The 26,738-nt window shown below is 36.2% G+C and overlaps 1 protein-coding gene and 1 long non-coding RNA gene across 3 annotated transcripts; both read left to right on the top strand.

Moving 5' to 3' along the window:
* Positions 1-1,806: 1,806 nt before the first annotated feature.
* On the top strand, positions 1,807-11,863 carry LOC144655616 (uncharacterized). 2 transcript variants are annotated; one of them, XR_013571157.1, is made up of 5 exons: positions 1,807-1,924; positions 7,904-7,986; positions 9,142-9,186; positions 9,380-9,407; positions 11,426-11,863. It is a non-coding gene; the product is annotated as an uncharacterized LOC144655616 (long non-coding RNA). The 2 variants fall into 2 exon arrangements; XR_013571158.1 differs by lacking the exon at positions 9,142-9,186.
* Positions 11,864-20,932: 9,069 nt separating this feature from the next.
* LOC144654255 (uncharacterized) lies at positions 20,933-22,800 on the top strand. Its single transcript, XM_078514337.1, has 3 exons — positions 20,933-21,043; positions 21,244-21,351; positions 22,206-22,800. The coding sequence occupies exons 2-3, from the start codon at positions 21,265-21,267 to the stop codon at positions 22,671-22,673; spliced, it is 555 nt and encodes a 184-aa protein (XP_078370463.1). The 5' UTR covers positions 20,933-21,043; positions 21,244-21,264; the 3' UTR covers positions 22,674-22,800.
* Positions 22,801-26,738: the final 3,938 nt, after the last annotated feature.

The following is a 26,738-nucleotide window of genomic DNA, read 5'->3' as shown; positions in this document are numbered from 1 at the left end:
CACAACGGCCAAGGCAGATCCCAATACATACAGGTGGAAATTTTACGCAGAATCCTAATGGTGTTTCAGTTCAAAGAAAAAAAAATCCACTTATTCAAAAAAGTTCAGTATCGCCAAATATTGCTCTTCTAATGCCTCTTCTTTTCGCAACATTCAAGCATATGCGTCCTGGATAACGCATTTTGAATAAAATAGGCCAAGTTTTTCCAATCCAAGTTCTCGGCCGTAATTATCCATGTTAGTTTTCAAAAAATATTAGTTTTCAAATGATATATTTCTCGTATGATGAAATTGTTTGGACTCAACAGTTAACGTAAACCGTCGCTGCCTCGTCGCTCCACAAAAATCTAACCCATTATGGTTGTTTTTAGTAAATACACTTGTACGACAACCATTGCAAATGTTATTAAAATTTTCTGACAATTTACGTACAGCTCTTAGCACAAAAGTCATGAGCTTTGGAAAAGGAATCTGCACCTGACTGTATTTCACTGTTTGTACCTGAATACTTTTTTTATTTAGTATTTTTTAGGAAAGAAAATCAAATACATTGTTTTCTGTTTTGAAGAATATAGTCGTTTGCTTTACAGAGCTTACAAATCACATTAACGCAGTGCGTAACTTATGGTAATCCAATGTATTTTACACATTTACACAATTAATATTTTGGCTTTACTTCAGTATTATGCCTTATTTGCTTTTTATATTAAAACGGTGGAACATCACACGTTCAAAATTCATTTTTTGGTTAAAACAAATGTGGTGCTTAATCGAATTTAGCACCGTAATAAATTAAAAGTTACTGAAAAAACAATGTTATAAGCGGAATAAGCTTAAGGCGCTGCTGCAGGGATATAAATGATCTTCAAAGAGAACGTCATGAAAATGCTGAAACCGAACAATAACATCAGAGAAAAAAAGTGAAAGTGTGCTATGAACATGTAAATAACCAAAGTTGCACATTCTTGAACGTTGTTAATCTCTGTAACAATGGGTACACTTAGGACGTAAAATTGCATTCAAAAGTTTTATTTTACAAACGAGACCAAATTAACGTTGAGGTGTTGCCGAATTTTTATTGTGTTAAGCTAATTGGCTTTTCTATTCTAATTGTTACAAGAATCTTTAATTTTTAAAGTTTTTTGGAAAGGGAATTTTGCGAGGGTTTTGCTTTTTCGCGGCAAAGATTTATTATTTCCGTCAATTTCACATTTTTTATTGTCATTCATTGTACATCAGCCAGCTAATTCATCGAATCTTTAATATTTTCTTTTAAGCTAAAGCGCTTTGAAGTCGCTCAGGCAAATATTTCATTCAAATGTTATGGGAATATTCTAAACATTACAGCTCTTAAAACAACAGGTGTTAACAAACATTTAATTTGATCAAATTTTTAAAGGTAATAACGGCTCTTGAATATGCTCAATGTCATTTACAAGAACTGTGAAGTTCTATATCTTAAAACTCGCTTATTATTACATAGAAACGATTGATACAGAATTAATAAGTGGGGCCAAAAAAGTGGTTCGAACTTTCAGGACCATGAACCAATCCATCATGTGTGACTATTCAAATGAAAGCTACAAAGCAGCACTTTCGTGCGGTGTTTTTGGCTTTTAAGATTTTGAAAAAATAAAAAAAAATGTGTCTTTCTTCTTTATTATTCAGTTTTTAGATTTGACGCTAAATCCAAAGTTTTGATCCCATGCTATTTACCCAGTTGAATAACCAAAGATCCAAGTTAAATTCATTAACAAGTCTTATTTACCCATTATGTAAACTAAAGAGACGTGACAAATTATCCATGAAAACGGAATAAGGATCTATGAAAAAAGGGCTGTGTACCAATATTTCATTTCAACAATCAGTGCAATCTTTCGGTGAACGTTGTACCACGTTGATACACTTTGAGCATCACAAACTGGTAAGATGAATATTATCCTGCCATTTTATATCATCATTATTCGCTGATATTTTATTCATTTTCATCTATTGATGTGTAATGCACAGAAGTAAGCCATTACTATATGATATTTTTCACAAGCTCAAATTATACAAATGCGCGCGAACGGAGCCCCATTGCTAAGAAAATTTGGTCAAATATTATCAAATTTCCAAAAATTATAGCGGCTCTTTAATATGTTCAACTTCACCTACAAGAAATATAAATAACCATGAAGTGCTATTTCTCAAAACACGCTTGTTATTACACAGAAACTTTCGGTACAGAATTCAGAAATGGAGTCCAAAAATTGTCTAACTTTTAGAACCATGGACAAATTCATTATGCTTGACCAAATTGAATAACCAACACAAAGTTTATTAAGAAGTCATATTTACCCATTAAGTAAACTTAAGAGACGTGACAAACTTTAATTATCCATGAAATCGAAATGAGGATCTTTGAAAAGAGAATTGTGTACCAATTTTCAACAATCAGTACAATCTTTCGGTGAGCGTTGTACAACATCGATACACTTAAACTGGTAAGTTGAATATTATCCTGTCATTTTATATCGATTTTTCTTTTATTTCTAAGGATTAATCGCGTACAGAAATAAACGACGAAAATATGATGCTTTTAACAAGTTTAAATAATATAAATGCAACTCTAACTAAAGAAATCGGCCTGTCTCGAAGATGAGGGCAACTCGCCGTGTGAGATACACCCTTAGTTGTAAGTTAGTAAATATCAAAAATTCATCAGACTTTTTTAAAATGATTTTTCGATGCAAATTGGAAGACTTAAGTGTCATGGTCAGAAAAAATCAAAGAAATTTTGGCCACAGCCAAAAACTCATACTTTGTCAGTTTGAGGGCCTAGGTATGTAACTGAAAGATATGAAGTTAGTTTTCCGAAATATTCAAATTTACGGCAGAAAACCACGAATAACGGTAATCGTACCGGAAGCTCAAATTTCACTTCTCGACAATCCGAAATTTCACGCTCTTCAGCTTCTTGCTACCCAGACGTTTCAACCGCTGTAAATCTTTCCTTACCTTAGTTGCATAGATTGACTCTTCCTTTATTGAAATATAGTTAGTATTTTTATCTCTGATTATTTCTGAGCCAGCTGAGCCTCGATTAAGTAGACACATTTTTCTCATTTAGGAAAAAGGCTAAAATAATCCAAATTCAGTGAGGAAAAAAGCTGACCGGTAGTGCTTCAAATCTTCTGATATTTTAGCCAAAGAGTGTCCAGTCGTTGAATTTTAGGTTTATGGTTTCAAAAGTGTAGGATCTAGTAGCAGGTTTTAACAAAGGTCAATCAAAGGTCGACAAAATTACAATTCCGCGGCTTTGAAAAGAACAACTGAAACACGTGACACGAAACACGCAATAGAGTAATTTGTATATTTTTGGGGCAAAGATAACACGGTAAAATTAGCTTTGAAGTTTTATACGTTTGAGACTTTAGAAAAATAATATTTATCCTGAAGATTGCCTACAATAGAAGAAATACCAAAAATAACAGCACTTGAACTCTCCCTGATGTTCGTCACGCACGAGCGACTTGGAGCGGCGAATGACAAAAATATTTTCCATTGATTCAAAGTAAGTCATATTCTGAAATAAGAAAAATCTATATTCTTTAAACTTTGCCCACCAATCTGTCTTAACTAAAAAACGAAACAGCTTTCATATTTGCAAATATCGCAAGAAATATTTTTTTTAAGAATTACATTCAATTGGACCACGACCGGCCTATTTTTAGCAATGGCGACAACTGAAAATAGGAAAAAACGTCGAGTCACCGCTTCGAAAATTTATGCTCCAATTTTAGGAATTGTCTTGACTCTCCTGGAATAAATTGGACCTTTATCTGTATAAAGCACGTAAAAAGAAACAAACAATACGGAATATTTTTGATTTGAAGTGTACTTGGCCATCTGACGCCAACGGCTCCAAAAAATTGCACATTTTCAACGGGTCATTGCGCAAAAGTCCAACTACTTCCGCATTACATTTGTTTCCATGCCAACTAAAAAGAAGTCAAAGAGTATGGAAATGGAAAAATATGTTGTGGTTTAAGCGAGCTTTTAGTGCAACCAGGCGGCAACTTGGCTTATGTTGCGAACATGTTTTGTTTACATTGCAACAGCGGGCAGTTGCTCACGCGAAACCAATTTAGCATAAACAACACAATATTTCGTAAACATTGTAACCTTACAAAACTTTATATCCGCTCACACATTAAAACATCATTTAAAACTCGAAAACCTTAGCAGCTAGCGAGTCAGGAAAAAAAAAAATACTGTCGCCTACCTGCAAGCCGGTGAGACAACAAAATTCATTGTCAGGTCCGCCATGGCCATGTTATTGGATTCCACATTTCTTTCTGGTTTTCGTCAACCATAGTATCCGCAGAAAGATTCAAACGGTAAATATAACACACATAACATAACATTGAACATACCACATGATTGTGATAACTGAAACAAATGAAAGAAAGTTGCGGGCAACACATCCCAAGAAATCAAGCGATCACAACAGATCGGCTTGAACAGTTGATTGAAAGTTGCGTCACGCAATCTAACCTGAATCCAACTGCCTTATGGGCGAACTGAATAATTATTGTCCAAGAATCGGACTGTCCAAAATATCGGCTCTAAATATTTTTAACAGATGTATATGTCCTCGTGTGCACCATTTTGGTATGTTTATTAGAAACGAAGCTTACGTATTAAGCTGAAAACGTATTTAGCTGAAAGAAAACTCAAACAGTCCTATTCGCGGACGGGTTTTTTCATTCCCCGGTTGGGCGGGCTCGTTAAGTGGGGGGGGGGGGGTGTAATAGAGCTCAATTGACCTCATCATCTATTCCTTCTTACGGAGAAAGAAGTAGGGTGGAAATTATCAGAAGGATAGAAAAACCCTGCACATTTTCTGGCCACACTAAAAATATAGCCAACGAAAAAGTGAACAAGACATTTTTGCCTAGAAAAATTTTCCACTCAGCCATTAAAGGAAATCTATAAGCTTATACTACCGTAATGTGAGATACGTTTACAAACCTGATCTTGTCGGCCATGTGCACATTTAGCACATCTCTGCTTCTAATGGCTTTTTTATCACCACGGTGAGTGGGATATTAGAAAGGCCCGCGTGCTGTTTTGAATATTTCCTATGAAAAACTAGAATGGCGATGCTTGGGACTTATATAATTTCGCCTTTCTTTGATGAAGACAATCCAAATACACCTGCTCTTGCAAAAACTAGTTCGTGCTCTAACAGAAATGCCACGAAATTAAATGGTTTGCTATAAGATCATTGCAGTCTCCAAGACGAACGAGCTCGGATATCCCCTTCGATTGCCGCAACTTCCTCTATACTTTGAAGTGTGAAACAAAAAGCGCAACTCCTCCATTTGTTTTGTAAGTTGATAATGCTTCGCGAGAACAACAACAAAGTATGAATGACAAGTGCGTGGCGGCGTGGTTTGTAAAGACTTATTTTTGTTCCACTTTTTATTTCTTTCTTACTTACCTTTATCGTTTACTAGAACAATTTATTATTTTGAAAAAGCGGGTTTTTTTGTATTTGAAAAGCGAGCCTAAAATTTCAAATTTGGAAGCATCCAGATGTAGATGTACAGGAAGTCGTCGAAAACAAGAAATCAAACAAATACGTCGGTCAAAAATATTTACAGCCCATATTTTGGACAGTCCGATTCTTGGACAATAATTATTCAGTTCGCCCATAAGGCAGTTGGATTCAGGTTAGATTGCGTGACGCAACTTTCAATCAACTGTTCAAGCCGATCTGTTGTGATCGCTTGATTTCTTGGGATGTGTTGCCCGCAACTTTCTTTCATTTGTTTCAGTTATCACAATCATGTGGTATGTTCAATGTTATGTTATGTGTGTGATGTTTACCGTTTGAAACTTTCTGTTGATACTATGGTTGACGAAAACCAGAAAGAAATGTGGAATCCAATAACATGGCCATGGCGGACCTGACAATGAATTTTGTTGTCTCACCGGCTTGCAGGTAGGCGACAGTATTTTATTTTTTGCTGACTCGCTAGCTGCTAAGGTTTTCGAGTTTTAAATGATGTTTTATTGTGTGAGCTGATATAAAGTTTTGTAAAGTTACAATGTTTACGAAATATTGTGTTGTTTATGCTAAATTATTTTCGCTTGAGCAACTTCCCGCTGTTGCAATGTAAACAAAACATGTTCGCAACATAAGCCAAGTTGCCGCCTGGTTGCACTAAAAGCTCGCTTAAACCACAACATATTTTTCCATTTCCATACTCTTTGACTTCTTCTTAGTTGGTATGGAAACAAATGTAATGCGGAAGTAGTTGGACTTTTGCGCAGTGATCCGTTGAAAATGTGCCATTTTTTTGAGCCGTTCGCGTCAATGGCCAAGTAGACTTCAAATCAAAAATATTTCGTATTAATAGTTTCTTTTAAACGAATCAAAATTGTGTGCTTTATACAGATAAAGGTCCAGTTTATTCCAGGAGAGTTAAGACAATTTCTAAAGTTAGAGCATAAATTTTTGAAGCGGTGACTCGATTTTCACTTGTCGCCATTGCTAAAAATAGGCCGGTTGTGGTCAAAATGAATAAAATATTAAAACATATATCTTACGATACTTGCAAATGTGAAAGCTGTTTCGTTTTTTAGTTAAGACAGATTTGTGGGCAAAGTTTAAAGAAAATAGATTTTTCTTTTTTCAGAATATGGCTTACTTTGAATCAATGGAAAATATTTTTGTCATTCGCCGCTCCAAGTCGCTCGTGCGTGACGAACATCAGGGAGAGTTCAAGTGCTGTTATTTTTGGTATTTCTTCTATTGTAGGCAATCTTTAGGATAAATACTATTTTTCTAAAGTCTCAAACGTATAAAACTTCAAAGCTAATTTTACCGTGTTGTCTTTGCCCAAAAAATATACAAATTACTCTATTGCGTGTTCCGTGTCACGTGTCTCAGTTGTTCTTTTCAAAGCCGCGGAATTGTAATTTTGTCGACCTTTGATCGACCTTTGTTAAAAACTGCTACTAGATCCTACACTTTTGAAACCATAAACCTAAAATTCAACGACTGGACTCTCTTTGGCTAAAATATCAGAAGATTTGAAGCACTACCGGTCAGCTTTTTTACTCACTGAATTTGGATTATTTTAGCCTTTTTCCCAAAATGAGAAAAATGTTTCTACTTAATCGAGGCTCAGCTGGCTCAGAAATAATCAGAGATAAAAATACTAACTATATTTCAATAAAGGAAGAGTCAATCTATGCAACTAAGGTAAGGAAAGATTTACAGCGGTTGAAACGTCTGAGTAGCAAGAAGCTGAAGAGCGTGAAATTTCGGATTGTCGAGAAGTGAAATTTGAGCTTCCGGTACGATTACCGTTATTTGTGGTTTTCTGCCGTAAAATTGAATATTTCGAAAAACTAACTTCATATCTTTCAGTTACATACCTAGGCCTACAAATTGACAAAGTATGAGTTTTTGGACTGTGGCCAAAATTTCTTTGATTTCTTTGATTTTTTCTGACCATGACACTTAAGATTTTTTGTAAGCGTGATCACATTAGTAACTTTTTTTCATAAATTTCCATTGAATTTATTGTTTACGACCAAGAGAGCGCCGCACTAAATAGAATCTGAATGGCGCATGCTAAACACTTTGAAATTCCTGTGAAGCAAAAAGTGTATATTATCTACCAAATACCGACCAGGTTCAATTTTTCTCTCGTTTTCTTACTTCACCCCTCAATTACTCGCTTGCACGCTTTCTGTCTTTCTTGCTGCTCTCCTGCTTGCTTGCTTGCTTGCCTTCAGTTGCCTTGTTTTTCTTGCACCCTTTCTCTTTTAGTCATCAGTTACTTACTTTCTTCTTTTAACCTTCTTGTTTTATGATTACAGTTGCATTTATTACTATTTTCAGCGTCCTGTTAGATCAGAACCAACATGTCGAAGATCTTGATCGTCTTTGTGATCCTGTACTTCGCGTCTGTATACAGCTCCACGGTAAAAGTTTTCTTCATTAGCCCACGCTAGATATGCACAAATATTTCAACAATCACTGCTACTGAACCTTTACATCCCTTGCTTAAAGAATACCGTAAAAACGTTTGTGCATCCAGAGGCACAAAGCACATCATTTCTTCACAATTATTCATGTGACGTTTTTGTACAAAAGAACAAAAACAAGCGCTAAAGGCGGCCCTGTTAGGGGTTTTAAGTGTGAGCGATATATAGTTGTACTTGAGCAATTGATAGTTTTAAGACGATTCCCGTTTTTGGATGCATTGCATAGCCAGAAATTCCGAACCACGACCGAACCGCGACCCCCCACGAAGCGTGACAATTGTGTTTGCATGTGCTCTCAGGTTTCTAAAAGAAAAATATATAGATATCGTATTTCAGTCGATCGCTGCAAAGACCGAGGTGCTTGAATTTCACTGTTCCGATAAAAATTTCTTTAGTTGTGGTGATAGTTTTGAATTGGAAAGGGTTTTGTAGCTTAGCGAAGTAAATTTCTTTCGGCTTTTTCCACTTGAAAATTTTACGAATGCTAACCTTCAGATAGCCCAAAAACCAAACTTTTCCTGGATTAATATATAAGTAGTAATTATGTTTTCACTATTTCTTGACCCAAGAATGTAATCTGTAAAGTAAGTAAATCGACGGACTTAAGAGGAGGAAAATTTTCGGGATTTTACTTAACTTATTAATTTCTGGAATAATTACCTTGAAATTATAGGGCTAAGGGATAATTCTCACATCCTTCTAGCAGGGCCCCGTAAACATTGTTTGCCCAAATTTAATTTGCTCAGACGGACAGTATGCTGGTGTTTTCAGTACAGAAAACCTTTTTTCATTTTAATTTCAAGTTTTCCAAAATGGTTTAAGTTCCGAATTAAAGTCACATTTTAGCCATGGGGAGTGTTAATTTTTCCAGTTTTAGTTCAACAGGCTTGATTTCAAAATCAAATGGAATCTATAAAAAATATTACTTCTTTACTAAACGGATTAAAGACACGGCATTCATGGAAAGCAAGTTTAGCTATTATTAGAATGTTTAGATCAATATTTTTAGCCGTACAAACTTTTTTTATGAATTTTAACTGTGTATAAATAAATGTAATAAGTAATAAAATTTGCTTTCTTTTTAATCCACAGTTGTCTAAAGAGGAAAAACGAGGCTGGGGAGACATAGAAGGCGGGGTAATATATTTATCTATTCGTCTATATTTCTGAAGCCAAGAATGTAATCTGCAAAATTTTCTCTTGATCTGTAAATATATCTACAAACTTCAGAGAGACATTATTTAAGGATTTTAGATTCAAAGATTAAGTTGTGATTAATATTCCTTCTTTCGGGTCCTTCTTTACTAACCGAATGTTTGTTTCTCTAAAGGGTGGAATTTCTTACCAGCCACCGTTTGGTATGTATGAGCTGGATAATATAATAAGGTTAAATACTAAGGTTAAATCCTTTAAAAAACTTTCATACACATAACGTCCAGAACATTGCTTGGAAATGAGAGCTAGAGTCGGTGTCAGGGATACCCAGCTTTTATTTGAAACATTATCAAAAACCGATTCATTTTTTTTTTTGTAAGAGTTTCCCTAGTTAAATTGCTTTCAAGAGCCGCTGCCTGCAAGTATCGACAATCCCCCAACAAGACCAAAAATTCGCCTTTTTTATTTCGTCAAAAAAACCGATTTGGTGAACTATTTATTTGGGGAAGTGATACAGGTGCTGACTTTAAATTTATCTTACCTAAGCAACAGTCATAGCAATAGTGGCGAAACTTCGTGCTTTTACCTAAAAAATATTAGGAACATTTTGCGACAGTTGCTAGGCTACACTGATTTACATTTACTACAGCAACCATGTTTTCAGAGGGTGTTTTACTGAAATTTGGTGTTTTTTTTAGCTTATATCTCTTTTTAGTGAGTTTCTGCTTTTATTGTATTGTATATTTTGCATCCTTATTTTTGAAGATTTTTTAAAATAATTTTGGAGATTTTCTGATTAAAACACATCAAAATCCAACATAGCGGACGTTTTAAATTTCTGTATTCATTACAAACCTTGAGAGTTTGATTACTATAGCGTGAAAAGTTTCGGTAATACATAATAAGGAAGGCATTTTGTGTCTCCCTCGCGTCCACGAATAAAATAGACCAAAAATGCCTTAATAGATCGTTTTCATTGTCACGCAATAATTATTAATTTGGGAATATTATCGGAGATAAATAAAGAAGTCATTTCTCGAAGTTCTAGGTCTGTGCGTTATCCCAAACTTAAGAAATTCGCCAAACGTTTTGCACAAATTTATAGAGCCCAGTGTGGAGCCGCCACATTGGTGCACCTCCGTGGTACACCAATATGGCGGCGAAAAATAGTGTAAACATCTGGAAACTAAAAATATTGAAGATCCGATACCAGGATTCATTGTAAAATTTTTATCCGTCGTCTTTAACAGCAGCCTGGCTGTTAAAGGGACTCATAATTTTAAACAACTTTACCAGAGAACGCTTTTTACCTTTTTATCTGGAAACTACTTTGGTCATCTAGGCCACTGATTATCTGTACTTGACAAACAAAACATTTACATGAAAACTCTTCTGCTACTTTAACCTTTCAAATGGCTAACATCACGAGATAAATATATATGTTTTGACAAATTAACATGATCTTAAATGTCACGCACCACCAAAACTCTGAAATTCAAAGGCGCTGGTTTCCAAACGAAGAACGCTATTGAGTTGAAACATTTTAACCCTCGGACGTACAAGCAAACTCATACACCCACCATCGTACAAGGGGGGGGGGGGGGTGGATGGAACCCCTCCCCGGAGTTTTCGTTATATTAAGGCGTAGCGAAATTATTTTGCTCTCAGAAGAAAGCCCGTAGCTTACTCTACAAGATGGCGTAATTTTAATTGGCTGTGAGTCACATGACGTCACGTGACGTCATTAGAGCCGACATCTTGGATCCGACATCTTGGATCCGCCATCTTGGATTTCAACATTTTCTTAGAAAGTCACAAAATAACAGAAATTGATGCAAAATCAAGTCAGAATGCTTATGGATTCGTAAAATAAACAAATCGTGCAATTCTGTTTAAAAAAAACTGGAAAAAATAAAGAAAAATGTTAAAAATGACGATTTTTGGCAAGACCTGCCTGTATTTATGACGTTGCCATGGCAACGTCAAATATCATGGACACATGGTTGACATATCAAAATTTCGGCAAAGGATGAATGAACAGCTACTGAAAGTTTTAGTACTGTAGAGTAAATCGTTTTCTCAAAATTTGGAAAAAACCTTATGGGGGGTGGCATCCACCCCCCCCCCCCCCCTTGTACGTCCGAGGGTTAAACAAATATAATTTAAGTACCTCTCATGCCTAACGAACTGTAATCAGGACCTTATTGATTTCACTTCTCAGGAACCTGCGACTGCATAACGGATCTCCGTAGATGTGAAGGAATACACGCATGTAATAATGCATGGTGCGATGGAATGACATTCTGCTGTCTTTGCGAATGCAATAGGGCTGTTTGCAAGCATTCCGCGCCTCTCCAGAGTGGCCATAGTCATTAAGATCTCGCATGAATTTATTTTATTTGTGTTGTGTTGAGAGTATAAAACAAATTAAACAGGGCTAAACTATTTGTATCACTAAATTCTGCGTATCTCACCAGGAGGAAAGTAATAAAGAAGCCTAAATCAATTTTGATCGGTATAATAAAATTGAGAAGAGAATTTAAAAAAGCTATTATGGGCAGCAACGGTAGTGATAAAAAATAAACAGTACATTAATTTGTTATTAACAAAATTGCTTGTTAAATGATTTTAAAAGTAATTAAAAAGCTTCTTAACCTTGTTTGGTTGTTTTTATTCTATGTGAATTCCTTCTTAAGCTTCTTGGCGTGATACATTTGTTTGAAGTTAAATGGTCTTCAAACATGAAAGAGGAATTATTTAGGGCTTCATAAATCATTAAATGGGGTTCTAAGTTTAAAAGCTTTGTGAGCCCTATATATAGCGAGTATTAAAAAGTGGCAGACCTTGTTATGGATAGGAGGAGATTCATTTCTTCCGTTTTATCATTTGTCAAGTACACACCGAATATGGCGACGACAAAAACCAAACTCTTTCAAGAGATTGACTGCTATCATCTGGAGTATTTTTATTTTAATATTTTGCGCTTGCATTTTAATATTTAGTGAATTCCTAATTTCTCGAACCTCCGGGGGAAGGGAATCGGTATAAAAATGAGCCGAATCGGCAGAACAGATCCCAGTACTCACAAATTGACATCCAACGCGGACTGTCAATTGCGTTTTTGAACAGTTCCCCAAAAAAAAAAAGTTTCTTTAACCAAGGTAACGGGCGATAAGCTCTTTCCTCGCTTCCACTGAGAATTTCTTCCCTACCGGAAATGTCAAGAAATGTTTTTGGTACTTTGGCATAGTTCATCAACGTAGACTGCTAAATGTTTTAAGAAAGGACCTTTTCAAGAAATGAGACCGTCCTCACCGTGAGACCACTAATTTAGGCAAATGGGAAAAGAAGCCTTGGGTTTCAACGGGGTTCGAACTCGTGATCTCTTCGATACCAGTTCGATGCTCTACGATGCAACACATAAGAAACCAAGTCAATTTTGTGGCTTTCATCTTTCAAAAAGGAATTCGAGACCCCTTATAGCGACATTTTAAATAGATGGAACATTCGGCCCTTGCCGTGTAATAATCAAAACAATAAAAAAAATAGCCGAAGGATACGACTTGTTTGGAAGAGCAAGAGCAAACGTAATTGAAAATGATTACTAAATTTTTTAAAAAATTTAAAAACTTAAAAAAGTTCTCGTTATCGAGCATCAGGTCTTAAGCCGGCAACACACCAGGCGATTTTTTTCGCCCATCGCGGCGAATTTGATTGCCAGCGATCGGCGAATAAAATCGCCGATATCTGACATGCCAGATATCGGCGATTTTATACGCCGGTCGCGGCGATCGGCGAAAATCGCAATCGCTGCACCGGGCACACTTGGCGATTTTCGCCGATCGCCGCGATCGGCGTATAAAATCGCCAAGTATGTCGCCGGCTTTACGGATACCCAGAATTGGTTCGAGTTTAGGGGAAATGAGGTTCTAGTTATCGAGGTTTGGAGCAATCAGCGGTAAATCAGTGGTAAAATCACAGTGCTCGAGTGGAGTAAATCGGAAAAAAAAAAAAAAACGGAAAAAACCAGGGAGTAAAAAAGTCTCGAGTGGAGTAAATCAAATAAAACGAAGTTTGGTTCAAGTAATAGGGAGGTTCGAGAAATCGGAATTCCATTAGCGCTTCCATTGGCGGCCATCTGCTGTTTTTCTGGCCATTTATTTCATACATTATAATTAAACTAGAAAGTTCGGATATACACTTGGCCGACGATTGAGAGCAGCATGAACAAGGTAGTGAACTTGTGAGTACGCTACACGAAGATTGCCAATATCGGTACATTTCCTCTGACGAGTGTACTGACCACTTGCCTCCAAAAAACCAGTGGCCAGAATTATTTTATCAAGATTGCGAAATTCCAAAGAGGTAGCAATAAACTAAATGAACCAAAGATTGCTAAGGATGAGGATGATGAATAATTATTTTCAAACTTAAAACAGGTGCTGCCGAATCTCATTTTATTGTTTAATTCGAGCTTTTTAGATATTCTATTCAAAAAATTGTGACAAGGAGCAATGGTCACTTGTTAAATAACTGCTCCTTAATTTCTTTCTAAAGGTGAAAAAATTCTTAGAAGAGAATTTTGCGAACGTTCTGCTATTTCGCGGCAAAGACACGTTTTCTTTTTCACAAGTGTTAAAATTTGTTGAGTAAATTGGTACATAATTTAGCGGCCTACTTCAATTAGCGCCAATTCGCCGCTGCCTGTTTTTTTTTTATAGGCATTCAAGTCGTTTATACGCATTCACATTCACGTTTTTTTCTCATTCAAATGTTGTGGAAATATTCTAAAAAGCACAGCTCTTAGCACGACAGGTGTTAACAAATATTGGATTAGATATTATCTCAACTTGAAAAAAATGCCAAAAAATAGCCGTTTTGAATACGTTATATCACGCTTCATCCACAAGAAAGTCACAATCACCGTCACATGTTAAATTTAGAGCCTTGCTTGTTATTATAATAAAAATATCAAAAAAAAAAAAAAAAAATTTATTAAAGTGTCAAATCTGTAATAATTGAGGGGAAAAGTCCCCTCTACTAATTATATATAATTTAAAATATTAGAAGGGGATTATAAGAAGAGGTCGAAAGAGGAGACAACGACTTCGAATAACTTCGCTAAATGGCGTCGGAATGGCTTCGAATTCGGCACAAGACACAATTAAGCGACACATTTGAGGTAGGTAACCTTTATTTCAAAATAGATAATTATTTACCCGATTTTAGAGACTCCGTGATTTTCCCATACATTTCTCTCTATACTCAAGCTGTCGCATACACCACGTATGTAGAGTCGGCCGCTCGAAGGGCTCTCAAAAACATATCAAAAAGATGACTTTTGAGCTTGGGAAGCCTTTGATTCCACACGCTTCGATTAAACATCAAATGAAAATTTATAATAAATTTTCCTTTTTTCAGTAAACGAGTTTTCTCTTTAATCCGTAGTTTTCTAAAGAGGAACCACAAGAGGTAATGAAATTTCGTTTGTTTCTGGACCCAAGAATGCAATCTGTGACTATACAGCTATTTCAGTGCATGTTGTCGGTTTAATGCGTTTTATGCCTGCGCACTAACAATACCGAATGGTGGTCTAAGTATTCACTGGAACTTTGCATATCATCGCAACTATACACAAGTTTGTAGTTTTGGGCGTGCAGTAAAGTGTTGCCCTCGTTGGACCTTTTTTTCAGTAGCTTTTCTTTTACTGTTACGCGGGCTTTGATTTGAGGAAATGTTTGCAAAATTCATTGTGGCAAATATTGGAACCTTGTTGAAGAAAAAGAAAAATATTATGGAAGTAGTTTTAATTATATTTTCCTTATTTACTAATCGATTTTAGGTTTCGGATCCTGTGCTTGAGATTCCTGACATTGACACTGATTACTACCCACCGCCAGGTATGTAAGAGTTATATAATATAAATGAATATGCCTCTTAATGGCGTCGTGTGAGGACAAAATTTCGTTCAAAATGAAAGCAAGAGCCGGGATACGGAATTCCACCTGATACTTTATTTTGTAGTTAAACCGTCTGTTAACCCTTTTTATTTGCCCAAAATTCGGGCGCTGACTTTAAACTTATCTTCAAAAGAGTTTCACATAAATTTGGTGTTTCTGAAGCAATATATCTTTTTAGTGATATTCTAATTTAATTTTGCATTACATACTATTATGTTTTTAGGAGAAACATAGGAGGGAGGCAAAAAAGCTAAATAATCATGAAACACTTTTTTTTTCTCCGCAGGAAATTGTGACTGCATAGAGCCTCGAGTATGTGACTTTGTTAATAAATGTGCTAAAGCGTTTTGCTTTGGAGTGGCAGAGTGCTGCATTTGTGACTGTAATACCGCTGTTTGCAAGCCTCGAGTGTCTATCCCGGGCTGAAAGTCATCAAGATCTTGGTTATGTGTTCAGTGTAAGAAACAAATTAAAGAATTAAGAATATTGTGATATTCTGGTCGGTATTATAAAATGAAGGAAAAAAACTACGATGAGCAATAACGGTGGGATAAAAACAATACATTAATTCATAAACAACATTGCTCATTATAAAATTGAGCTCACGAACATTAATGTTTCTAGGCTGTGCATTGTAATTGTCATTATGTGAAGAAGTAATTTTAAAAAGGCTTTAAATACACCTTATTTTGTTGTGTTTTTTTTTTTACGTGAATTTGTTCTTAATCTTAAGAACTGGGCTTAAAAAGAGGAGTTTCGAGAGAGACATTTGTTTGCAATTAAAAGGTCTTTAAATATAAAAAAAAAATATTTTAGGGCTTCTTAAAGGAACAGAAATCGTCTGGAATAGTGAATAGTTGGTAAACATTTTTTGTTTAAGCAGTTTAGGTAATAAAATAGCAGCAAATGTTGATGTGGACTGCAAGACTAACAATTATTACTAAATTAACTCGATGGATAATTACAAAAAATAATTTTAAATAGAAAATTATATTTACAAATATAATACACATATATATATATATATATATAAATTAAGATATAAAAAATATAGGGAGTCATAGGTATTTTTGTTGTTGCTGTTTGACTTGGGACCAAAAGTAATTTGATCTATGGACTTGGAAAACTTTCTGAGGTTAGCCTTGAATGATGAATAACTTGGCGTGGCTTTAATCTGAGTTGGAAGACATTTCAAGACAATGCTAGCACGGTGAGAGAATGAGTCATGGAGTGCTTTAGATTCAGAATGAATCGCGACGTTCAAATCTTAAGTTGCCCCTTAAGTTGTATCTTCTAAGGTGATTGTTCCGGTGTGTGGTATGGGGCCTTGGGGCCTCTGGTCGGAATTGAGGATCGGCACATCACAGCGCCCGTGCATTGCGACGCGTCAATCGACCATCGCCTGAGTGCAGTGCGTCGCGTCGGATCACATCTCGCGATCTTCGGAGGTGTCATACTAAGTTGTATCTGGTTCTGTGCTTTGAAAACAATCTCGTAATGTTATCAGGTGCCAAATTATAGTAAGCCTGATAAGCAATGTAGGGAAGTCTTTACTTGTACATATAAAGTGGAGAGTTTTATTTTGCCTTATTACAGAGTACGTCATGCTTTATAATAGGTGAACATAAGTTGTAAATCAATCTAGCAGCATGAATGTGTGAGTCTTCGAGTTTGGAAAAAAAGTTGGAGGTAGGTAAAAAAAAGTGCAGTATCTCTTGGCTCCAAGACATTGAGCATTAACCCTATTCATACCCCCACCTTGGTACAAGATGGTAAGGAAATCCCACCTACAAGGTTTTTTGTTCTTAATTTACCTTGAGTAGAAGGCTTTGAGCTAGCTCTACAAGATGCGTAAAAATTTCTTGGTTATAATGTCATGTGACTTCATTAGATCCGGCGTCTTGGGTTCGTCATCTTGGATTTGGACGTTTTCTTGGGAGGTAAGAGAATAATAGAAATTCATACAAATTCATGCCAAATTGCTTAAGGCATGTAACAATAAACGAATACTGTAATTTTGCTTATGATAGTGAAAAAAAAAATTGAATATGTTTTTGTCAAAATGTCGATATTTGGCCAAACCTCAAGTAATGATGCGGTCGCCGAGGCAATATCAAAAATTATGGACACATGGTTGACAAATCGAAATTCCCACGAAGGATGAATGAACAGCTACTGAACGTTTCAGCATCATAGAGTGAATCCCATTTGCCAATTTCCAAAAAACCTGGGGATGAGGGGGAGGTGGGGGGGGTGGTGGGTGGCATACAAAAAAAAACTTTATAAAAATGTGTAGTGGTAAACAGTACAAATTTAAGTCCGTAGTATCACAAATCTTTCAACGATTAGGTGGAAGCTCATGTCTTTTGTACATCATTTGCCAAGTACACGCCGAATATAGCTACGATAAAACAAGGAACGACACACTAATCTATTGTTAGTTTAATTGTTTTTTTTTTCTGCATTTGAAATATGCAGTGCAATCCCAATTTCTCGAACTCCGAGGGATGGGATAGTGGTCTCAAAAAATGCCACATTAATATAACAGATCCTACAGTGCATACAGGCGGAAACTCTGGACAAAAAAGCTCTTGCCTCGCTCCATCAAGAAGATCATTTCTAAAATGTTAGAAATGGTGTTAATCTAAGTGTGTATCTCCTGCAAAAGAGCTGAATGTTTGGACGAATTAATTTTGATAATGTAATCCGAGACCTCTAACAGTAGCATATTGGACAAATGATAGAATTGGCACGTGCTGCGTAACAATAAAGCATCAAAAATAGAGAATAGCACTTGTTTAGAAGAGCAAGCGCAAACTACATTTTTAAGTTCATGTTATCAGGGGTCATTTTCTTTAAATGGAAACTAAGTACTGGCTCGAGATTAGGGGGAGGAGGTTGGATTTATCGACGTTTTAAGCAATCGGTGGTAAAATTACAGTGTTCGAGTGGAGCAAATCCAGATGACACGAAGTTTGGTTCGAGCCATTGGCAGTTTCAAGGAATCGAGGGTTCGAGAAATCGTAATATTATTTCCTTTCCCATTGGCGGCCCTGTGCAATTTTTCTGTCCATTTATATTTATATATTAAAGTAACAATAAGTCAGAAGGTTAGTAGGTGGTAAAGAAAAAAGCAGGCATAATGCATATGTTAACTGTATTAGCTTCTTTTGTAACTGTAACTGTACCTGTAACTGTTTGAACATGGGAAACATTACTCTCATTCAATTATACTCTCGGGCTAAAATAACTTAGACAATGTGCAATACTGACTGGACAATGTGTACAGATAAACAGTGCCTGCAGAGCGGGGTTAACAATGTATAAGAGTTTGTCGCTCGGGACAGAAAAGTGTCCGTTGTCCGTATTAATGGGTGTCCGTAATAAGCGGGTTAATTTAAGAGAAAATATATGTTTTTTTTTCTTTGGGACAAACGAAACTGTCCGACATATCGGATGTCCGTATTAAGCGGGTGTCCGTAGAGCGCGGTTCCACTATACAACTTCGCCGTAAACTGAATATGTGAATTCTCTTTCCACGTCCAACCATGGTAAATTATAAGCCACAGTCATTTGTTGTGTTACGTTTTACTAGGAAAACAATAACTATTTCACATAACTTGCCAAAAAAGCGTTTTACTTCGGTGGTCATTTGAAATAGGACTGTGTTTCTGAGTGACGAATACTGAGGTTCACTTAAAGTGAAATTAAAATTTAAATACCTCAAATAAAATTTCTCTTAGAGTTTAACGCATCAGTTAAAAACCGACAAAAGTAAACATAATTTCAACCCGTGTGCTAGATTAGACACCAACAAGGAGCAACAGTTCAATAAGTATACAATTTGCTGACTAACAGGCGGGCTTGGTTAACACTTCGGCCACCGCTGTGTGCGTTAGCAACAGTGATCGCCGCTGTCAAGGGTGTGACATTTTTTTATTAAACTTGCCATGGCGCACTGGTGATGGGATAAACGTTTAAAACCTCATTAAGGTAAGGCAAGGTGGTTTCCCCTCATCTGATCAGGGGATCAACAGCAAGTCATAATAGCAAGGGATTTTCAGTGCAAAAAGCCTATATATAAGCTATATATGATAGAAATATCTTTAAGCCTTGGCGTGTCAATAATACCTTAGAAAACGTTTATACTTATTACATATGGTGAAGCAAGTCGGCAAACTCAAAACTGACCAGGGGATCCAGTTAGTGGAATTACCGCAACAGCAAGTCGTAGTTGAGTGACTGATGGCGAAATGACATGATTGTGTGAACATAATGACACAATTGTGTGAAATGACAACGCGACCATGGCGATTTAAATAATTTGAATGTCAAAACTCCCTTAAAAGCTTTTCTAAGTTATTGAAATTAGAAATTACAAGTAAATACAAATGATATTCATGTCCTACAAATTCCTTCGAATAATATAGATACTATCGTTAAATTAAAATAAAGATATTATGTTTTTTTACCACTTGCAAAGTTTGTAAACATTTTATTTAAACTAAGGGCCTCCTTTGAGAAAAATGTCAACAAGTTAACACAGCCAGCCAATGAAACAAAAGACCCTTGCGTAAACAGCAGAATTACTACTTGTATAATCGTAAGTAGTATAACAAATTACTTTTACGAAAGAGGGAAGTTCTTCATACAGAAATCGGAGATCTTTTGTTCATTTCAGCAGAAGCTGCCAACCACGACGTGATAAGAAGGTACCTTTTTTCTCTCATAGTGTACAATGTGCTTGTTTAACACTTCGGCCACCGCTGTGTGTGTTACCAATAGTGATTGCCGCTGTCAAGGGTGTGACATTTTTTTTATTGAACTTGTAGAGGACTTGCCATGCCGAAAATGTGCTTCGAGAGTATCCTGTTGCCAAAAAAAAAATAGAAAGAAAAACGGTACGCCTGCCCCTTGGAATAAACGTTTAAAACCTGTTATTTCCCTGTTATCTGACAAGGGTATCATTCAACAAAAAAAAATTGAAAATTGCAAGGGACTTCCACCTCAAAAAGCCGGTATATAATGGCAATATTTTAAATGTCAACATGCCAGTGAAAGGTGAGTAAACGTTAATAATCTTTACATACAGTAAAGCAAGTCGCTAAACTCAAAACTGACCAGGGGATCGAATAAGTGAAATTACTGTACCAGCAAGTAATAACTGTGTGGCATGGCGGAAAGACATAATTATGTGATATTACATGGCCACCATGGCGGAATAATTTAAATGTCAAAACTCCGTTAAAAGCTAAATTTTCTAAGTAACTGACATTAGAAATTACTAGTAAATCCAAATGATATTCACGACTTAAAATTGATTAAAATTGATTAAAAAATGTTAACTTTTAGGAAAATATGTTTGGACAAAGCTTAACTGTACCTGTATACAATGTCATGTTCGGAATTATTGGTGCTTAATTTTTACATAAGCACTTTGAGGTATACCAATTTTATACAAATAATAGGCCGAATACCACCAAAAGTTCTAAATTTTTCCTCAGAAAATAAGAACCTATCAACAACCTAAATAGCCTAAATATGTGTTTATTACCGTTTATGTAAGAACCTGTTTAGGCTAACTTGGGAAAATTCAGGTTCTTACTCACGAGTTTTTACTGTATTATGTTTTTTACCACTTGCAAAGTTTGTAAACATTTTATTTAAACTAAGGGGCCTTCTTTGAGAAAAATGTCAACAAAGTAACACAGCTAGCCAATGAAACAAAAGACCCTTGCGTTAAAAGCAGAATTACCATAAGTTGTATAATCGTCACTGGTATAACAAATACTTTTGTAAAAGTGGGAAGTTCTTCATACTGAAATTGGTGATCTATCGTTCACTTCAGCAGAGACTGCCAAGCACGACGTGATAAGAAGGTAATTTTTTCCCCTCTCAGAGTTTTTCCATAATTGGTCTCTCAATTTCGCTCTGCAAATGAAACGCTTTTTCTAATGCTACTTAATATCATAATTTTTCAAGTGGGCTTGACTCACTTATTGCTACAACACAATGAGCGTTCCGTTTATACAAAAATATACCTCAGTTCCAGTGTAAACACTTTTTCTTTTCCTTTTAGCTTTACAGGGATTATTGAGAAATGAAGATCGCTTGGTTCACTACGTTCCTGCTCGTACTAATCCATGTTTCAGGAATGGATGCTGGGGGCGGAAAGTGGAGGAAAGAGGTAAGGGGCACACTTACAAAAAAGGTGATTAGGAAAATGCACGGCTTCCAATCTACTATCCTTTCACTTCATAAAGTCAAAAGTCGAACGAGCTTCACCAGCGTAGTAGTCTAGTAGTCTTGTAGTCTTATAAGCTTATTTCTTTAAGTTTGACGTTCGTATTTCGACCAAGCATTAGCCCGTGGTGATTTTTTCAAAGGTAAACTGTATTCTAACAACAACAACACAATACAAAACTTTATTAGTGGGAACATGCTTGCTTAGAATGCTAGTTTACAGATTTCCACTAAAGATTGAAAGAAATATTGTGCATTGCAAATGTAACGATATCGCTCCTTTGATAAGTCGAAAATACTTAGGGGGCGAAAACCGATAGAGTATCAGTTTCGTGATCATCCATTGATTGCAATATCAAAAGAATAAGAAATTATTGATGGCCTCGTTTATTTTCTGTCCCAAGGTGGGCCTCTTTGAGGTGTTGATCGAGATGTTGCGACTGAGCTTTGCTTCTCGTTCATTAGGCGATAAGGTCGAGACGAATACCTCAAAGTGACTCCAGCGGGAGACAAATGAATTAACCTTCATCTACCATTTATCCAAGACGCACCATTACCACAATTTAATTTGAATAACAAGAAATTATATTAGTTAATTTGTGGCCCGTTTGCATTTAACTGAAAGAAGGCAAGTAAAACATTAAAAGATGACAAAAATAAGTATTTTATCTAACTTTAACGATATCGTTGTTCAGGAGCAGTTTCCGTTACAGCTTGTACTCTAACATCTCCTGTGTTGGTGCGCTAACAGCATCGTAAATAAATGCAGTTTTATTTTGAATTTTTTCTAAATTTCAGGTTGCCAAAATAAAAGCACAGTTGGCCAACGCCGGTCAGCCTGGCGGTTTTGCCGAGCTCGACGATGAGGGAAACCTTCCTCAAGACACCCTACCGGCTGGGTATGATAAGTACTCGGCATACGACTTGGCCTGGCAGTCTCTTCACATGTCGGCCGCCGCTGCCTGCAGAGGAAGCACTCCTACAGGAGGAAGTGGTTGCTGTGGAAACGTGGTTTTAGTAAGAAATACCGCTGAGAAGAAAACCTGCACATTCCTTTGTTCCCAGACCCAATACACCAACTGCGATGCAGAGGTGTCTGTCCATGGAAGAGTTGGAAAGGCCACTCAAAATGGCCAGATGGTGGGCTCGTTCTACAACTACCCATGTAACTATGCAGACAATGGCGGAAGTGAGGTGAACGACGCTGACGAAGCAGTCATGAGAAAAACCGGCTGGTATTACAGCTTCTGTTGCTGCCGAAAGTAGTTTAAAGTTATAAGGCATTTTCCTCAGTCTTGTAGAGTTTGACTAAATTTAACCTCGCCTTATTAGGGAAAGGCTAGCTTCTACAATGTACTAAGAGCTACATAAATAAAAATATTAAGGGGCAAAACTTGTTGTGTTTGTTTCTTGGTTATCACTTGTGAAAATTGTAACTTTGTTATTATCCCGAGTCACGAGTCAGGAAAAAGCTTCAATCTGCAAATCAAAAGATAATTTGTATGTCCAGTGTCGTTTCATTAAGAACCGTTCTCTGGTTTTCGTTATAAGTTTCTTGTAATGAGCATAAGATCAACTTGGATAGAATGAAATGCATACTAAAGCGATCGTTGAGACCGAAAAATGTACTGGACTATATTTGAGTATGACAAAAATTCACCCTTTTCACCTTTTCACCTTTTCATTCATTCGACGAACTGGACAAAATAATAGTATAGCCTGAGAAGAATTCCGTATTAACAACCTGCCCCTCCAATTCGTTTATTAGACTACGCTTAAAATCTCGCCACTTACAACTTCTTTTCAAGACACTACGCTTAAAATCTCGCCACTTACAGCTTCTTTTCAAGACACGCATAGATCGATTCTGAGCGGTGTCATACTCGCTGTATATAATATTTTGCATATTTTAGCCGATAAAGGACTACACATTTCGGCTGTGTAGAGTAGAGTTATCAGCTAGGTCCCGAATTGAAATATTCGCTTCTAAAGCAAGGTCATTTTTCAGCCTTCGTTCGTTGCCGATCAGAAATAGTCATTATAACCTTGATTTCGCATTTCCAGGTAAATCGAGGGAAAACGTGCTACTTTCCTAGAAAACTGGAACTGTTATAGACAAATTGATATAACAATTGTCGGTGTTCGATGCGAATGAAATATTTTACAGCGGCTCGAAAAATGTCCATTTTTCTAATCTTTCGAACGTTACAGCGGACCCGAGTGAACAAAATATTTAATGGCTACTAACGCGACCAAAAAATCATTTTGAATTAAACTAAATCTGTTTAAGTTCTAGCCTAAGTAAAGTTTTCAGTTGCCAGAGTCTCAAGCAAAATTAATTTTCTACGCGAATTTGAGTAGGCGAATTTAAACAATACAGCCTCTTAAATGTCCGGCGATTGATAATTAAATGTCTGCGATTAGGCTTCTTTTAATCCTATGATAAATGCCCTCATTCGTTTAATTTGGTGAAAGTACCGTCGAATTGATCAGTTAGGAATTGTTGAGCGCCTGAGTGAAATACAATTTTTTTAAGCAACATCGATCGAGAGCGTATAGGAGACATGAACGCCTTGGTACAGCTACAGCAGCCAGGTTTTTGGCGCAAAAATAAGTCGCTTTTACTTTGAAAAAGTCTCACCCGATCTCCTTTTATTTGCATTTTTTTCTTTTTTCAAGTTTGTTATTACTTTGGTTACGTTCTGCTTGCTAAACTTAAGCAAAATGCACAGAATTTGTCCTTTATTTCCGAAGTAAAGTAACATAAGAACTGAACGCAAGGTATTTTTATATTTCTAAACTTCTTAACATTTGTTTAGTAGGATTCAGTCGGAATTTAGAATGGCCCGGTCTGGACGTGAGAAATAAAGGCCACCGAAGACAGGGTATTTTTGTATTTTTACGAAAAGCGATCTAACGGCAATGTTCAAATTTTCACGAACCTATAAATCAAAACATTTCAAAATTAACATGCTTTTCCAAAATTTGAAGAATCACTTCTCTTAAAAACAATACGTTTCGTAGTTTTTGAGTGGCAAGCAAGTTTTCGTTCTGGCTAGGGTCGAAATGAGGCCTTTTGCAGTATAGACCTTTGCGAGCTCTAAAAGATATATTTTAACATATTCCCAAAAATTAAAGTCGTTGCATTCACTTGTAAACTAGGATAGTTCACCTGGCAAAGCTTGAGTGAAAACTTTTTTCGACCCGAAATGCGATGGAACATTTTTACAGAGACTGCCACTTAAATGGTAAAATGTTTCCATACGTTTCGGGGCTACTGCCCTTCCTTCAGTGGAAAATGTGAAATGCCATCTGAACATAAGGGGCAGTAGCCCCGAAACGTATGGAAACATTTTACTGCCAACTGGCGCATTATTCATTTTCATTTACATTTTAATTATCGTTTCAATACACTAGTTATATGCGCTACACAGTCGCACGAAATTTCTTTAGAGATTTCTATGTTACTAAGATAGATTTAAGGCTAAGTAGTTTTTCAATTTTTTTTCTTTCTACTAAAACAGAAACTGCCACTAAAAACCCATTTTATAACTGCGGATTTTGATCACTTGTGATAGGATCCTATCCGTAGGAAAATTTTACGCCTTGAGCGCTTTCTTAGTTAACGTTCTATAGACTGAAGCGAGGGCGGTTGTTCAAGGATGCCAACGAATATTAGCATAATTATTGTTGGGTTTCAAAAGACCCGTAATGTTATCAACAACTAATTTAATACAAAGAACACATTTTCAGTATATCCCACGCCATTTTCGGTTCAAGCTTTGTGTAAACCACAAGTCAGGTAAGATAGATTTGAGACTTAGTAGTTTTTCAAATTTGTTTCTTTCTACTAAAACAGAAACTGCCACTAAAAAACTGATTTAATCACTGCGGGTTTTGATCACTTGAGATAGGATCCTATCCGTAGGAAACAATACAACTATTCCATTAAATACATTCTATTTAATACATTCTATTTAATACAACTATTTTATACAACTATTCCAGGAATAATTTCAGTATCTCCGAAAAATACCGCCGTTCGTGGTTCAGGTTTTATACTTCTTATTTCTGCTGAATTTGGCATAAATACAAGATACATGTTTTTCGTCACAAAGCGCTAAGTATAAAATCAGTACCTGATTATGGGGAGCAGTTTCAGTTATAAACTTACGAGTCGAAAATAATATTCTTCTTTCTTGTTCCAGCTGGTAGATTTAATAAATTATGTTTTAAATAAATGCTTGAGTTTCTGTGCTAAAAACAGTAATTCCAAAACAAGTGCGACATCAATTTTCTAATAACAAGGTACATGTTTTTTGGCGCAAACAAATATAACGAGAGGGTTACATCCGCGTTCACCATGATGCAGCCTGGTGTTTAGCACGACCAAGTTAAGCCAAAATACCCATGGCGTGTCCAATCCATCAACTATATTTTCCGCCAACATTATTTTGTAAACTCGTCAATAGAAAACATCGAGATCGAAATAATTTGGATGATTTATAAAACCGAACCGAGCTAATAAGGAGACATCGAAATTTGCTTTGTTTCCTCCAAATCACGCAAAGCTGATACTAAAGAATTCGTCAATTTTGGCCATATAAAACCTTTCGCAAGTTTTATTTATTGACGCCTGTTTTGTATTGTCGACTTTGAATGGGGAAGTCTCCCAAAAACAGTCGGAGTCACGCAAAGATCGATACTGAAAACTTCGCCCAATTTAGGCCTGATTTAGAACGTTTTACAAATCTTATTTGTATTGCATGTCTTGTGCTGTCGACTTTGAAATGTGTATCCCAACGTTTTCAAAAACAGTCGGAGTTTCCTTAACAACTCTTTTGCATAATGCCTGTTTAATATTCACAGAAGCAAGAAAAGTTCGATTCCCTTCTGGCAATGACAGATAAAAGCGCAAGGTAATTTTTATATTTCTATACTTTCCAACATCTGTTTAACAGGATTCATTCGGAATTTAGAATAGCCCAGTCTGGACGTGAGAAATTAAGGCCACCGAAAACAGAGTATTTTTGTTCGGATACTAAAAGCGATCTAACGGTTCCTAATATTTAAATTTTCACGAACCTAAAAATCAAAACATATCAAAATTAACGTGCGTTTCCAACCTTTAATCACTTAACTTAGAAATAATACGTTTCGTCGTTTTTGAGTAGCAAGCTTGGGAACTAATGCAATTTTTCATTCTTGTCACGCTCAAAATTAGGCCTTTTCCAGCATGGATTTTTGCGAGCTCTAAAAAAATATATTTTACATATTCCCAAAAACGTTGTATGGCAAATTTTGAGTGAAACCTTTTTTCCGACCCGAAAT

The sequence above is a fragment of the Oculina patagonica genome, chromosome 5, assembly GCF_052425735.1.
Source record: "Oculina patagonica isolate OP01 chromosome 5, crgOcupat, whole genome shotgun sequence".
Lineage (NCBI taxonomy): Eukaryota > Metazoa > Cnidaria > Anthozoa > Scleractinia > Oculinidae > Oculina > Oculina patagonica.
This window is presented reverse-complemented; position numbering and strand designations above follow the sequence as displayed.